This window comes from Calonectris borealis, chromosome 2, assembly GCF_964195595.1.
Source record: "Calonectris borealis chromosome 2, bCalBor7.hap1.2, whole genome shotgun sequence".
NCBI classification, from domain to species: domain Eukaryota; kingdom Metazoa; phylum Chordata; class Aves; order Procellariiformes; family Procellariidae; genus Calonectris; species Calonectris borealis.
In genome coordinates, this window is record NC_134313.1 from 88,465,336 (window position 1) to 88,479,157 (window position 13,822).

General features: G+C 34.4%; 1 protein-coding gene across 1 annotated transcript in view; it reads right to left on the reverse strand.

Moving 5' to 3' along the window:
- Positions 1-13,822, reverse strand: part of CDH10 (cadherin 10) — a 127,334-nt gene that overhangs the window by 79,659 nt on the left and 33,853 nt on the right. The window contains exon 2 of the mRNA XM_075142501.1: positions 4,206-4,583. Within this exon, the coding sequence (XP_074998602.1) occupies positions 4,206-4,436 (231 nt within the window). The 5' untranslated portion in view covers positions 4,437-4,583. The remainder of the gene's footprint in view (positions 1-4,205; positions 4,584-13,822) is intronic.

Here is a 13,822-nt window from a genome sequence, read left to right on the forward strand (position 1 = left end):
CAAATGACAAAATCTGGTGAAATAATAAAGAAGGAAAATAAACTTTAATGTGGATGAAGAATTTATTTGTAAATTTATTTTTGAATGACTATGGATTAAGACACTGTTGGTACATAGTAGTGCTTTCTTTAGATGACAGCTGTTAGAGTATAATTTTTAGATTTAAAAGAAAAATATTTGTTCTGGATGTATTCAAAATAAATTGAAGTTTTTCAGAACAAGTTTGAAAATACATAATACTTTGTAATTGCACCACTTTATCTGAAAAATAATAAATGGGCCTTGAAACTATACAGTAACAAAAAGAAATTAAAACTGTGAATCAGCTTTCAGTATGTTAAGAAAGAATAATAGAGCATACATAGACTTCCTGCACAGAAAAAGACATAGAGGAAGTATTAACCATAACTCTAACCCCAAATATGAATAAAATGTGTTTTCTGATATGCGGTTTAAGCTTCTTTTTGAACATCCCTGCATTGTTTCTCTGAAATTGGGAAAAGTACCTTTTCTCAGAATTATTGTGTTCTAGTATATTTTTGCGAAGATAGCTCAAAGATAAATTGTGTAATACATATACAGGTCTGATTTCTCACATAGCTCTTTTATGGCTTCAGCCTTTACTAGAAACTACTGTTGTAATTATTGTTTGAGGTTCTGCGTCTACAAAATTCACTTGTATAGTTTTGATTTCTACCCTCAGGTTGCTATGTATTACATGAAGGAAAGGATGACCATCCTTCTTTTTTATAATAATAATAAATACTGTCCTGAAGCAACCAGTGTATGTCCATAATCAGTCAATATGTACTTTGCTACCATTTCACAAGAATGTTTGACTTAAATAAGGAGCTCTTCAGCTGTTACTGGATTACGTGTCCCATTCATTCATTGAACCTCATTTCCATCATATTATTCTAGTAGAACCTTCTCAAGCTGACTTAAACAGTGAATAAATGAATGCATAAATTGCATTGTGAACTGTAGACACTGGTTTCAAGAATAATGTGATATTCAACGGTTTTCAAACTCCCTTGACAGATATATAGATGCAGGATAAGAAACAAGAAAAAATATATCAATCATGAGCTCAGAAAGCAGGCAAATGTAAATCACAAATCCAGATGAATCTGATAGCCTCAGTTTTGGAATTTCTGCTGATCCTTTCACTGGTATGTTTGTCTTCTAACTATTATTCTCAGTTTTTAAAATCACACTTAGTACTTATTTTTGACTGAAACCTCTCTATGACAAACATTCTCTCCTAGTCATTGACCACGAATCATTGAATTCTAACTTGTGCTCTTACTATCTCACATAATTTCCAAACACCATCTCCAAACATGTTGTGAAGAAATTAACAGGAATGTGGCATTTATGTCACGCACCTATCCAAATAATTTTGGCTTTGGATAAAATCAGATAAAAGGAAACATCCAGAAATGATTTGACTATACATCCTAGATGGCCTTTGGAAAGGTGAGTGCAACACCAGGGAAAAGAGATAGCTACTATAAAGTTTATGTACCACGATTTTAATAATTAACTTTTTTTTCTCTAATAATTTGAGAATTTGGGCTATCAGACTGTTAAAACATTAATTAGAGTAACAAACAATTTTTAGCTCCACATAAAACCTCTGTTTCCTTTTGCTTCTTTTGTGCAAAACTCTCCCTGTGCAAATACAATGCTATGATACTCTTCATTTTGCATGTGTTTTTTATACTTTTCCCAAACTTGTCAGAAAATTACTATAGGGCAACTTTATATACTCAGGTTAATTTTAAATTTGCTTGCTCAAATTAGCAATTCTTTTGCTTTAACCAGAGCAAAAAAGGTGAAAGTGCAGTCTTAGCTGCTCCTCAAGTTTCTTCTCAGTTCTGTACTTTTTATTTGCCATTTTACTTATCTTTACTTAGCACTTGCCATTTGCAAACACTTATTTTCTCTCAGCCAAAGTAGTTCTGTGTTTATCAACATCTCTCTCTCTTTTTCTAATGCAGATGAGTTAGCCTATAAAAATGTTAACTCTTTTCCTTCTCAAGAGTCTTCCTTCACTCATCATGACTGGAAGAAAATTATTAAGTGACACCACTCACTCACACTTTATGATTTGGGATCACAAACATTCAAAAATAATGCAACAAAAAAAGTAATCAACAGGTTTCTGAAAGAGCCTAAATAATTTGAAATTCAGGATGCTCTGCAAAGCTATTTATTTCCTGGGATTTCTGGGAGCAATACACTTCCAAATACAACAGCATAGTGTTTTGATACAGTGACACTTCTTATTTTGTGGGCAAGATTAATTTCTGTAAGCTATCAGTCTGGCCTGGACTGAGGAATGGGCCTACATACTTTGGAACACCTGGGAGGCATGACTTTACGCTTGATAAGAGTATGACTATTTATAAGGCTCTCAACATGCTTTGGAAATAGCTGTATCATTCAAATGTTAGTGCTAAAGTTATAGACTCAAAGCAACAAATAAAAAGTAGAAACAAAAACGCAGTTTACTCATTCATAAGTTTCCACTCTTAAATTTTTACTTAGTGTTTAAATTTCATAAATTTTAATAAGCATTTCCTTTCTCAAACCCCCCAACATTCTTAATCCTTCCAATAAACGTTTTATAATATAATAATCCCGTGCACCAGTACATGCTGGCACCAACTGGCTGGAAAGCAGTTTTACAGAAAGCTCAAGGTCCTCGTGCACAGCAAGCTGACTATGAGCCAGCAATGTGCGCTTGCAGCAAAGAAGGTCCACAGCACCCCGGGCTCCATTAGGAAAAGCATCACCAGGAGATCAAGAGAGGTGACCCTTCCTCTCTGCTCTGCGCTGGTGAGACACATCTGGAGTGCTGTGTCCAGTTCTGGGCTCCCCAGTAGAAGAGAGATACGGAGCCATTGGAGAGAGTCTAGCAAAAGGCCACTAAGATGACTAAGAAACTGGAGGATTTTTCATGTGAGGAGAGGCTGAGAGACCTGAGACTGTTCAGCCTGGAGGAGAGAAGGCTCAGCACGGACTTTATTAATGTACCTAAATACCTGATGGGAAGGAGTGAGGGAGACAGACCCCATCTCTTTTCAGTGGTGCCGAGTGACAATACAAGAAGCAATAGGCACAAACTGAAATACAGGAAATTGCCTTTAAATATAGAAACAAACTTTTTACTGAGAAGGTAGTCAAACACTTGAACAGGTTGCCCAGACAGATTGTGGAGTCTCCATCTTTAGAAATATTTAAAATCTGACTGGATATAGTCCTAAGCAAGCTCTCGCTGACCTTACTTTGAGCAGGAAGGTTGGGCTAGATGATCTCCAGAGGTGCCTTACAACCTCAGCTATCCTGTGATTCTGTGATTTTCAAGAAGTCAGTACTTCTCTGCAGTATTTTACAAGTTCGAAACCATGTAAAAAATGAAAATCTAGATTATAGAAAAAGAAATTTCTGTGTTTATCACCAACCATTGGTGCTAACTGGTGCCTATTACTGCTGAGACTAACTTCCACTTTCAAGCAAATTACCATTTTGAATTAATTCCTTGTACCTGTTTGAATGTTGTTGTGGCATTATGTGTTATATATTTTTCAATAAATCACATGGCAAAACATAAGCATCAATTGAAAATAATTTAAAGGACACTTCCAGTGTCCTTTATGTATGCATCTAGTATTCTATGCAGTCACATGTGCAGTTTTGTCGACTTCTATTGTAGTTCACTTTCTAACCACCTCATTTCTATCACATGGTTGTCAATGAATTTTACTCACTGCAGTTTATTGAAATACCGAGAGAATAAAAGAGGAAGAATAATTTTTCTTCAAAATAGGTTGCATTCTTCAAACATAAGCACAGAAAAAGACTGCATTAACTTGTATGAAACGTGAAATATTCAAAGAGTTGAAAAATAATTTTATAATTAATTATAAAATATGCTTTGATACAGAAGAGATACTGAATGGGCTGCTGGTAGGAATGTGCTAAAGCAAACAAATTCGTCAAAGATATCTTCATTTCTTTCATTCAAATGTTTCTGAATAACTTTAACTAGGAATCCTAATTTAGTGATTCTAGCAGGACAAATTATATATTGCCTGGAAATCTGCTGTTTACGCAGTAGAATAATACATAGAAACTAGGACTCTGTAGAAAGATAAGTAAACTTGACAGTTATACAGAAATCTTAATGGGGAACCTACCTTGCCTACATACTGATAATCAGATCCTGTGTATTCCTCTAAAAGGAAAAACTGGTTCCACATCCAGCCTCGCTTCTGGCGGTGAATTGATTTTCCATCATTCCCTGATGCACGTCCCCCAAAGCTTTTGGGTCTGAGATCAGGAGTCCTTCTAAACAGCATTTCTGTATGGCAGGGGTGAGGCAGCCACATCCAGAGCAGCAGAAGCAATAGGAGTTGCTGTATTGTCATAGTTCTCCACTGCTGATGCTCTTCAAGCTGGTCTGCAATGGAGGCTACAGTTTTGTTTTTCTTGACTTGCTTTTTATGTCCCTAGTTGCTGATGTAGCCAGGCAGTTTCCAGCAACTCATCTCTGAACTGTACATAGTATCCAAGTCCTGAAAGTAAACAGAGAAGAGACAATGTAAGTTGAAATGCATTCACTCCCTAGTGTCCAACATCCCTGCTACTGTACCCTGCAGATACAAAACATAAAAAGCAACCTGGTTAGGAATATAAAGGTTATGCAGATAGGGAGAACATTGTGAATATGTTAGGTAGCTGCTGTCAAAACACTTCCTAAGAAAGAGTAAGAGTGCCCTGAGATGATCAACTATTTCCCCATTAAAATCTTTCAATTTAGAAACTTCTAAGTGTGTTCTTTATATAAACTGGGGGATTAATATTGCTGAAACTTACACGTTAAATACTGCTGCCTTTGCTTCAAATGTTTTCCACCTGATTTGATTTACAAGAATTCCAGTGTTTTATTAATCTTACTATCAAGAGAACTGAAAAGCCAACACAAAGTAGTTTTAGAAATGAGGAAATGGTAAAACACTAGTTCTCCAGGGTGTTTTAAATGGTAAAAGAGAACATCATATGCATCAGAAGAAATACAACATGACAAGAAGCAAACTTTTAAATAGAAAAAGTTCTTGAGATGATCTTGCAATATGGAGTGATGCAAACTTAGCCTTAAAATGTAGGAAGTATTTAAAAAATGAGGGCCTGTTTTGCAAGTATCGTGAATAACTTTAATTTTGGAAGTACTGAAATTAATCTGATTGTGGGAAGTGATATTGCAGAAAGAAGGCAAGCCTCTCCTAATTAATCTTTGCTTTGTCTCCACTTTTTTTTTTGTTTTGCTTTGTTTTCTTTTATTTTTTCCTTCTTCTGACAGAACCATGAGATGTTATTTCAGCAAGACAAATTTAGCCAGGTCCTCTTCACTTTACTTCCATCCCAGCATTTAAAGAGTAACACTTTTTGCTAATGAGATAATTTGGTAATGTTTTCCTTCAGTAAATAATGAAAACCTATGATTTGTCTTCATAATAGGGTATAGTTTCTGCAAATTTTAGTCAGGGTGGTTTGTGTTTATTTTTTAGCATGCCCACAGAAAACAAAATGCATGGATGGTAGTTACAGTTCCTTATATATTCTTCCATATGTGGCACAAAACTCAAATAGTAAAAAGCTTGAGGGGTTTTTTCTCCTCTTTTCTGATTTTGATAGATAAGTATCATTGCACACAGCAATCCCATGTGTCTTCTGGTTTCAATAACATTATACTATAGTTCACTATCGTCTTAAATATTTTTTATTTTTCCAAGTAGAGCTATGTGAAACTTTCAGAAATTCTTTCTGAGTTTCAGTTTGATATTGATGTGTTACTTAAGATATTTCCAGTAAGTCTGTGTTGATTAAAAGTTTGCAATAAAATATCAGGGGTTTAGAGTGGAAAGCCTGTGAAATGTAATGATTTATTACAGTTAAAAGACACTGTGTATGTGTGCGTGTGTGTGTGTGTGTTAATAACTGAACAGTTCAGTCCAGGAACCAGCTTTTGTCTTCAGAGTTAAATTCTCTCAGGAGAACATTCTCCCCTCTCCTCCAACATTTGGAAGAGTAAAGAACTTCTCAAAGCCACTCCTTTCAAGGACTTCAGCCCCCAGGCTGTTCTCAGTAACTCACAGACGTTCATTTCCATTTGTCTAAATAAACACCAGGTTATGTATTGTTTCATTTATCCCTTCTTCCTTTCTCCTAAAACTTTGACATTTACTTGATTTGTGAACTTTGAATACTACCCAGAACAATCTGTTCTAATATAAACCACTAATAACATATGCTAAATTATATCAGCATGTACAGACTGGAGTTGTGGTCCTCCACCTTGGAAATTATTTATCACAACTCATATTTATGTTCTTTTGAAACAACAGTATACTGAGTGAGAGAGGAGGACTATGATTTATTCTCAGATACATAGAAATGTTTCTTCTTAAAGACCATAGGAATTTCAAACTTGAAATTAGCTCTTCAAGATATTAGTTTCCCTAAAAGTTGGAAAGCTACTGGTTTTTTTTGAAAGAGAGATGTAATATTTTCTCTTTTTTTGATGTAGGGTTTTTTGTTCTTTTTTCACTTTCTTGTTGCCATCAGTATATATGTATTCCATTATTCACACATTATTATTTCATGTAGAAGTGTTGTTAAATTCCTCTTGGGAAATAATGCTTCAATATTAGGGGTTGTTATTGAATTTCCTTCTTGTTAAATTAGGTCAGCAGAATGAAAGCTCAGATCAAATTTGTTAAAGTTACAAAAGCAGCTAATACACATGGACTTGGCAAGCATGGCTGCTTAATGGATGTACGTACCAGCAAGGTCTTTTCCCTCCTTTGAGACTCCTGTTAGAGTTCAGCTTCCTGCTTTAAATGTAATGAGTTTGATAGTAATCTACAGTAAAGCAATAATATTTACCTTTAAAAATAAGCTAGCAAACAAGAAAAAACAGACTGAACTAATAACAATTTTGTTTGAAGAAAGTTAGATGAAGGAAACTTTTTAATATATACCTACAGAAAATAGACAGAAGTCCCAGTTCTGTAATACATTGCATATTTGGGTCTGTACTACCCTGCCAGACTGGAGCAGTAAACAGAGGAAGATAAATTTATCATCTGGTTTTTTTAATTCCCTGGAAAACTAATTGGAAAAATGTCTAAATTTTGGTGAAAATCTTATCTTGGAAGAGGGTCTGAGAACTCAGCAGAACTGTAATAGTTTTGCTGGCTTTAAGTAAGTGGTTTTTTTTTAAAGAACTGAAATAGTTTTAAATAGCTTTAAATAGTTTCAAATGAAATTATTTCACCAGTCTTTCTCCTCAAATCTCTTTCTACCTTTTCTTGCAGAAGATCACTTCTCAACTTTTTCCCACAACAGAAAAGAAATACAGAAAAAAAAAATTTTAAAAAATTTAAAGCTTTCTAAAAACTACCAAATATGTGCAAGGTTCCATATTTCTGTGTAATATCATTCTAAATTACATTAAAGTTACTACAGAGGAACATTGTGCCTAACTCTGTTCTTGTTTATATAGGTTTCTGGTTTGGAATTATTTTTAATGAATTTTCTTGGAACAATCTCTAGTATGGAGGAGGTGGATGAATCATCACTGAAGCTATTAATCATTTCACCATTAGCTTTCAGCTATCAATTTTAAAACAATTAGGCAGTTTTCAGATTCCATAGGTTAATCACTTCTATATCCCTCAGAACTTAGAAGAAAATGTTTCAATGCAACTTCTACTGTATTCATGTGATTTCAAATGTAATTTTTGCAAAATTTGGAAGATGATATATTTTTCTTGCTCTGTCATGCAAGCCTCCTAGTAATACTAAAACATACTTCATACCATTTGAAACCTATGAGATTTAACGGACACATGGTGTGCCATGAATACCTTTAACTGATGCACTTCTTCTCAATTAGACTTCCATTTATTGGTTGCTTCAGGAGGTTGATCTTTTACAGCTGAGATGTTATTTCTTTAGTAAAGGATTTCCTCTTTTTGTCTGTCTTTTTGTATTAATGTATAGCTGCTTTTGGAAGTCAGCAGAATTAAATTTAAAGTAGAAACTGTAATATGGATCAAAAGCTTGTCTATTCTTTTTTTTTTTAATATTAGTAAACTTCTCTTTCTCCTGTGAAGACCAAATTTGAACAGCAAAAAATTTTACTTGGGATAGCTACAATTTATGATTTTTGTTCCATGTTTAACCTTGGTCAAACTTGAACTGAATTTTAATTGTGTAACATTTCAAAGAGCTTGTTTAAAGAAAGATATTTATGCAATGCCATTTCTGTTTTTACCATTTCTGTTTCAGCTGGGAGCCGTTACCTATTCACATCTCTAATCTTGTCTTTCAATCCTTTTTTGCTATGTTTGTACAAAAGAAAGATATTTGTGGAACCAAAGATGCTTCATGACAAATTAGGTTAAACTACATTGGAATTTTCTGAAAAGAACTATCTTTAATTTTATTACAATGGAAGACACTGGAGCATGTTTTGTTCTTGTTCTCTGCTCTGCAGAGGTGACAGCAATAGATCTATTCTTATATACAACCACAGTGAGAAACTTTTCTTATTTTCTGCCCCATTTCTCCAAATCTTTGGTCCCCCTCCAGCCACCAGTATAGAGCTACCACCACAGGCTGCAGACCCTCTTTCAAAGTGGCTACAGCCATCAGCCATGAAACACAATTGCTAGCATTTTGGTTTCCTCCTTAAAGTAGGTAATTTGGTAAGGTGCCTCTCTATTTTATTAGATCTCTGACTGCTGGCTTATGATGACATAAACAAAATTCAAAACTGTGGCTAGGTTTTGAAATAATAGGAACTATTTAACCAGCTAGTGAAAATTGAAGTAGGAAGGCAGCTAAGTGCAGAAAAAGCTGTATATTCAATGAGCCTCAGAAGACCCTCCAGCTCAGCTAATTTAGTGTTTTAACTTATTTGCCATCTCTTTATCAAAAACAGGAAGAAAGTTCTAATGCTCTAGAGCACACTATGATGAAGCAAGTACTCTAAACAGACACCTTTGCAAGAGACTCTTATTCAAAACACAACAAAATATTTCCCTCTGCAAGTGAAACTTACAGGTGTAAGTTGCTCCTTAAGGGAAAAAGACGACAACACTTTTTATAAAGGTTTTTAAGAGTACTTGAAGCAAACAAATGAGCTCTTTCAAATGATCAATCCTTAATGGATTCTAATCTCATCATTCCTTGTATTATAGATTTATGTTCCTTGCTTTATCTATTATATCCCAATGAAGTTGCCTAAAGCTGTTCATAATGTAATAATTGTCTCGTTCTGAAATAAGGAGATAATTGGTAAATTGTCAATAAGCTGCTTATTTCATAGCCTCCAGCGGAACATTTACACACCGCAGTGGCCACACTTCGAGTTATTAGATTATAACATGAACTTGCAAAGTAGTCAGCTATACCTTTGAACTTTAGAACTCAATCCTCTTTATGAAGTCCTGCAACCCTTGATCCACTTAGGAATTTGAATTGAGTATGCATAGTTTGATGCTAAACTAAAAAAAGCAACTAACATTTCAGGAATTATGTATTTTAATTAGTAATAGTAATCATATTTCCCAATCATCAGAAATACTTGAGAGTTTTCATATTATTTTCATAGTTCATGGGGAGAAAGACTGAAACACAAGCAGAAGAAACAAAGGAAAAGGAAATACTGAGCATTACAACTTTTGCTACGAAAGTTAAATAATATTTTAGGCAACAGAGAGATTACATAGAAGCATACCTTATGTCTTATTTTTAAGCATATTTATATGGTACAAATCCTAATTGTTATTAAAGAAAATAAGTTAACATGCACTATACTGATTTCAAAGTGGAAGGTTAAAGATTCAGTCTGCCCTTCACGGGTAGCTCAGTAAACGTGATTGATAGCCAAAAAATTGATAAAATAACCTCAAGCGAACACTAAACTGAGGATGAAGAAAGCATTAACACCTCGCTTTTCCCAGTTCCCCTGCTGCAGGGAACATTGTCCTCCTCCCTGTAAAGCTCTCCGGATGCCTCACCGCAACTCTTCCTTATTCTTCTTAAGGAAGACTGAAACCCTCGGTCTTAAGACACAACAGGACATTGAAAGGGTGAGCAGAACACCAGAGAAAAGGCAGAAGATATTGGTAAGTTGTCTTGCATAACAATTTTGACTGTTTATTAATGAGGCTTTTCTGTATTAATTAGATTACTTGGAAACCTAACAATAATTCTTAGCTCTCTATATATGGTGAATTCACTTTTTCTCACAGCAAGACATCGAAAGTAGCGCACTATTATGGTAATTCTCTATTTAGACATTTAAATTTACCTTTGTCCCTAAAATTTTGGGAGAGAAGTTATGCATGCAGCAGTGACAAAGTGGTAGGTGACTTGTGGACATGCAAAAGTTATATAGATCTTTATCATTTCTGTACCCTGTGAGGTCCCCATAGCATTTCATTCCTTGCTGCATCCTGTTCTCCCTTCTAGATTACTCTTTCCTATTTGATTATATATAGTGAGTTAACTTTCACAGGTCTTGGTAGCTACCCAGTATTTTTAATTTGGATGAACAATTAGAAAGTTAAGTTAATAAATTTATAGAACGGATAAATTTTATACATTTATAGAGTTTTTTTTTAAAAAAAAACAATTAAAATTCGAAGTATTCTCAAAAAATTAAAGAAATTATTGACATGTGCAGGATATGATTTAAAAAAAGAAGGGGAAAGATCATAATAGGTTGCACAATATAGGAGGAAACTACCTAGGCACAGTTCTGGAGAAAATAATTGAGGAAAAAGAATATAGTAGTTCTGAACAATCTTAATATGGTGGATATTTTATCATTCATCTTTAAAAAAAAAAAAGGGGGAAAAGAAGATATGTGAACAGGAATATTATTCTTATATATACTTATATACTTATAAGAAGTATGGAATAATCCTTCCTCTCCACACAGCCTCATTTCAAATGCTGTCCAGGTTTGAACATCACAGTACCAACATGTAAATAATGAGAAATCAGGCTAGCAACAAAATGTTTAGGAAAAAAGTGTTATTTTTGAGGAAAGAACAACTACACCTATTTGCCTAGTCTACAGGAGGAAAAAATATTAAGAAGGTGGTAAGACTGTAATTTTCAGAAACAGAAACACTGTTGAAAATAAGAAATTATTCTCAATGCACACCACAGATGATAGTAAAAGCAATTGGTTTCAATCGCACAACGATGATTTAGGTTAAGCACTAAGAAAAACTTCCTATATATTTGCAGGAGTAGTGGGCAGCCAAAATGAGATGTGACTGAAAGTTTGGAAGAACAATCTGAGTGAACTACTTTCAGAAATGAGCTGCCTGCAGCTGGTGTGACCAGAGGATTTCTCAAGATCTTTTCAAGCTCTGTCCTGTAGAACTCTATCCCATCTTTTTCCATGTCATTATTTCTCCTCATTATGTCTTCCTACCTCTGGTGCCACTGTTACCAGTGGCAACCCTATTATCCTATATATGAATATGTATTATTCATTCCAGCTCAACCCCATCCTTTTCCATTTATCTAATTTCATCTCAAAAGCGGCTGTAGATTTACTGTTGTGGGTTGAAAACAGCTTAAATTCTCTTGCTTGCCAGCCAGTGTAGCATGCTCTTCCACATCCAATGACACAGTCCTAGCCACTAAATGGTTCCCTACCATTTAGATAAGGTCTGTGCCAGTCCTCTGAGTCTCCCTCCATAAGATTTTGGAGTTGCATTTATCCCATCAATTGTCTGCTATATTCTCCCAGATAGAGAGTGAATTTAGCTCTTTCCTACTCCACCCTGAATTTACCCCTTTCCTACTCCACCCTGAATTTACCCCATGTACTTCTTCCTAGCTGATTATCCCCTTTGTGTTTAGCCCGTGGCCATGTTGCCTTCTAAAACATCCACATTCCATTACTAGCAGACTTTTTTCTTTTATAAAGAAGGTAGTCCTCTACTTCATTTATTTAAAAAAAAAAAAAAGCCAAAAACCAAACAGTTACAGCTTTTAGTATTTGATTATACTTTCTTTTTCCTTTTTTTCTTTCTTTGTTTATTTAATTAAAACAAAACAAAACAAAACACCTCACAATTTAAAAAAAAAAAAAACAAACTGTTCTGATATTTAGCATGCATGTTAGGGGAAGGGGAGAAGAGAGTGATGGTGGAGAGGAGGACAATGACCCATTCTAATGGGAAATAGCAAACAACAAATTCTAGAATGTTGTTTTCTTCTCTGAAGACGTATGGAATAGGAGGAAAATAGTGATTTATCAGAGAAAGTAAATCTATTTGCATCACTATAACATTGTAATTTAGACACAAGAGCATATACTAAACAGAATTTGTTAATACCCCATTTTCTTTTTCATATTAATTTCAGTCCATCTTTGACAGAGCATGATTTTTCTGGAAATGAAAAGATCAGAAAATTCTGTCTGGAACTTGCCAAAAGCCAAAACTGAGAGATCATTGAATGTCTAGACCTGGGGACTTAATATTCTTTCTCCTTGTACGGAAGGGTTTTCCTGAACAGGGTGAATTGTAATGAATAATGCTGAACAGTTACAAAAAAGACATTCTTTCCCTTCAGGGCAGGTGGAATTTTAAATCTCCTAGTCTTTGCTACCCAATGCTTTCACCTGCCAGCAAACTCTAAGCCTTATTAGAGAAATAGAATAAGCACAGAAGCGTGCCAAAAATCTAAAAACTCACCATAATCTCATCAGGAGTTTATATCTTCAGCTCAGGCTGAAACCTTAGAGCTTCAGAGAGCAGAGGCAGTTCACTAAAGCATAAAGAATTGGGGCATTGAGAGACTGTGCCTGCTTAGAAAACTGTGTAATTTAATAAAGTGTTCATTGATGTCTACACAGTGGCTCCTCAAACTTGTGTTAGTGCCTGTGCCTACAGCATGGATAGTCCCATTCCTGCTAATTAGATGATAGCAGAAGGATTACATTATTTCTTAGCAGACAGGAAGAAATGGAAACAACCATTTCTCATGGAAGCTGACAGTTGAAAGATAAGAGAGGATCACATTTTAAGAAAGTTTGTTAAAGCATATGATTGTATCTCTCACATTTATTAGAATAGACATGTAAGTATTGAAAAATGCACTTTATTATTCACAAATCCCATAAATGTTATATTTGGCATTAAAAAAATAAATCTTGAATTACAAGAAGGTATATTTGCAATGCATTTGGAATTTTTTACTATAAATATTTCTTAAAGTGCTTGGAATTTCACCTTATGTTCAATTCCTTTATACTTATTTTAGCCTATTAAAAAGTCCTGCTATGGCTCTTGGTATTGTTCTCAGTTTATGCAGCAAAGTAAAAGTCCCTTTATGGGGTGACTGCGGTTTGTCGGGCCAGGATGACCTGAAATAATGAAAAAAAAAAAAAAAGAAAAAATGTAGGGAGTGGTAATAGCATTTCTTATACTGGTTTGCCATGGTTGGATAAAATTATGATAATTTCTTCACCATTAGTGAGTCAGAATTATAAAGCCTCCTTTATAACTTGTCTGTAAGGTGTTTTAAATGTTAACCCATGATAAGAAACCTTTTAAGAATATATTACATATATGTATACTGTATATACAGTATATGTGTATATATATACATATATATGTATATATATCTGTATATATGTACAGATATATGTGTATATATATGTATATATATCTGTATATACAGATATATGTATATCTGTAGCCTTTTGTGCTTAACA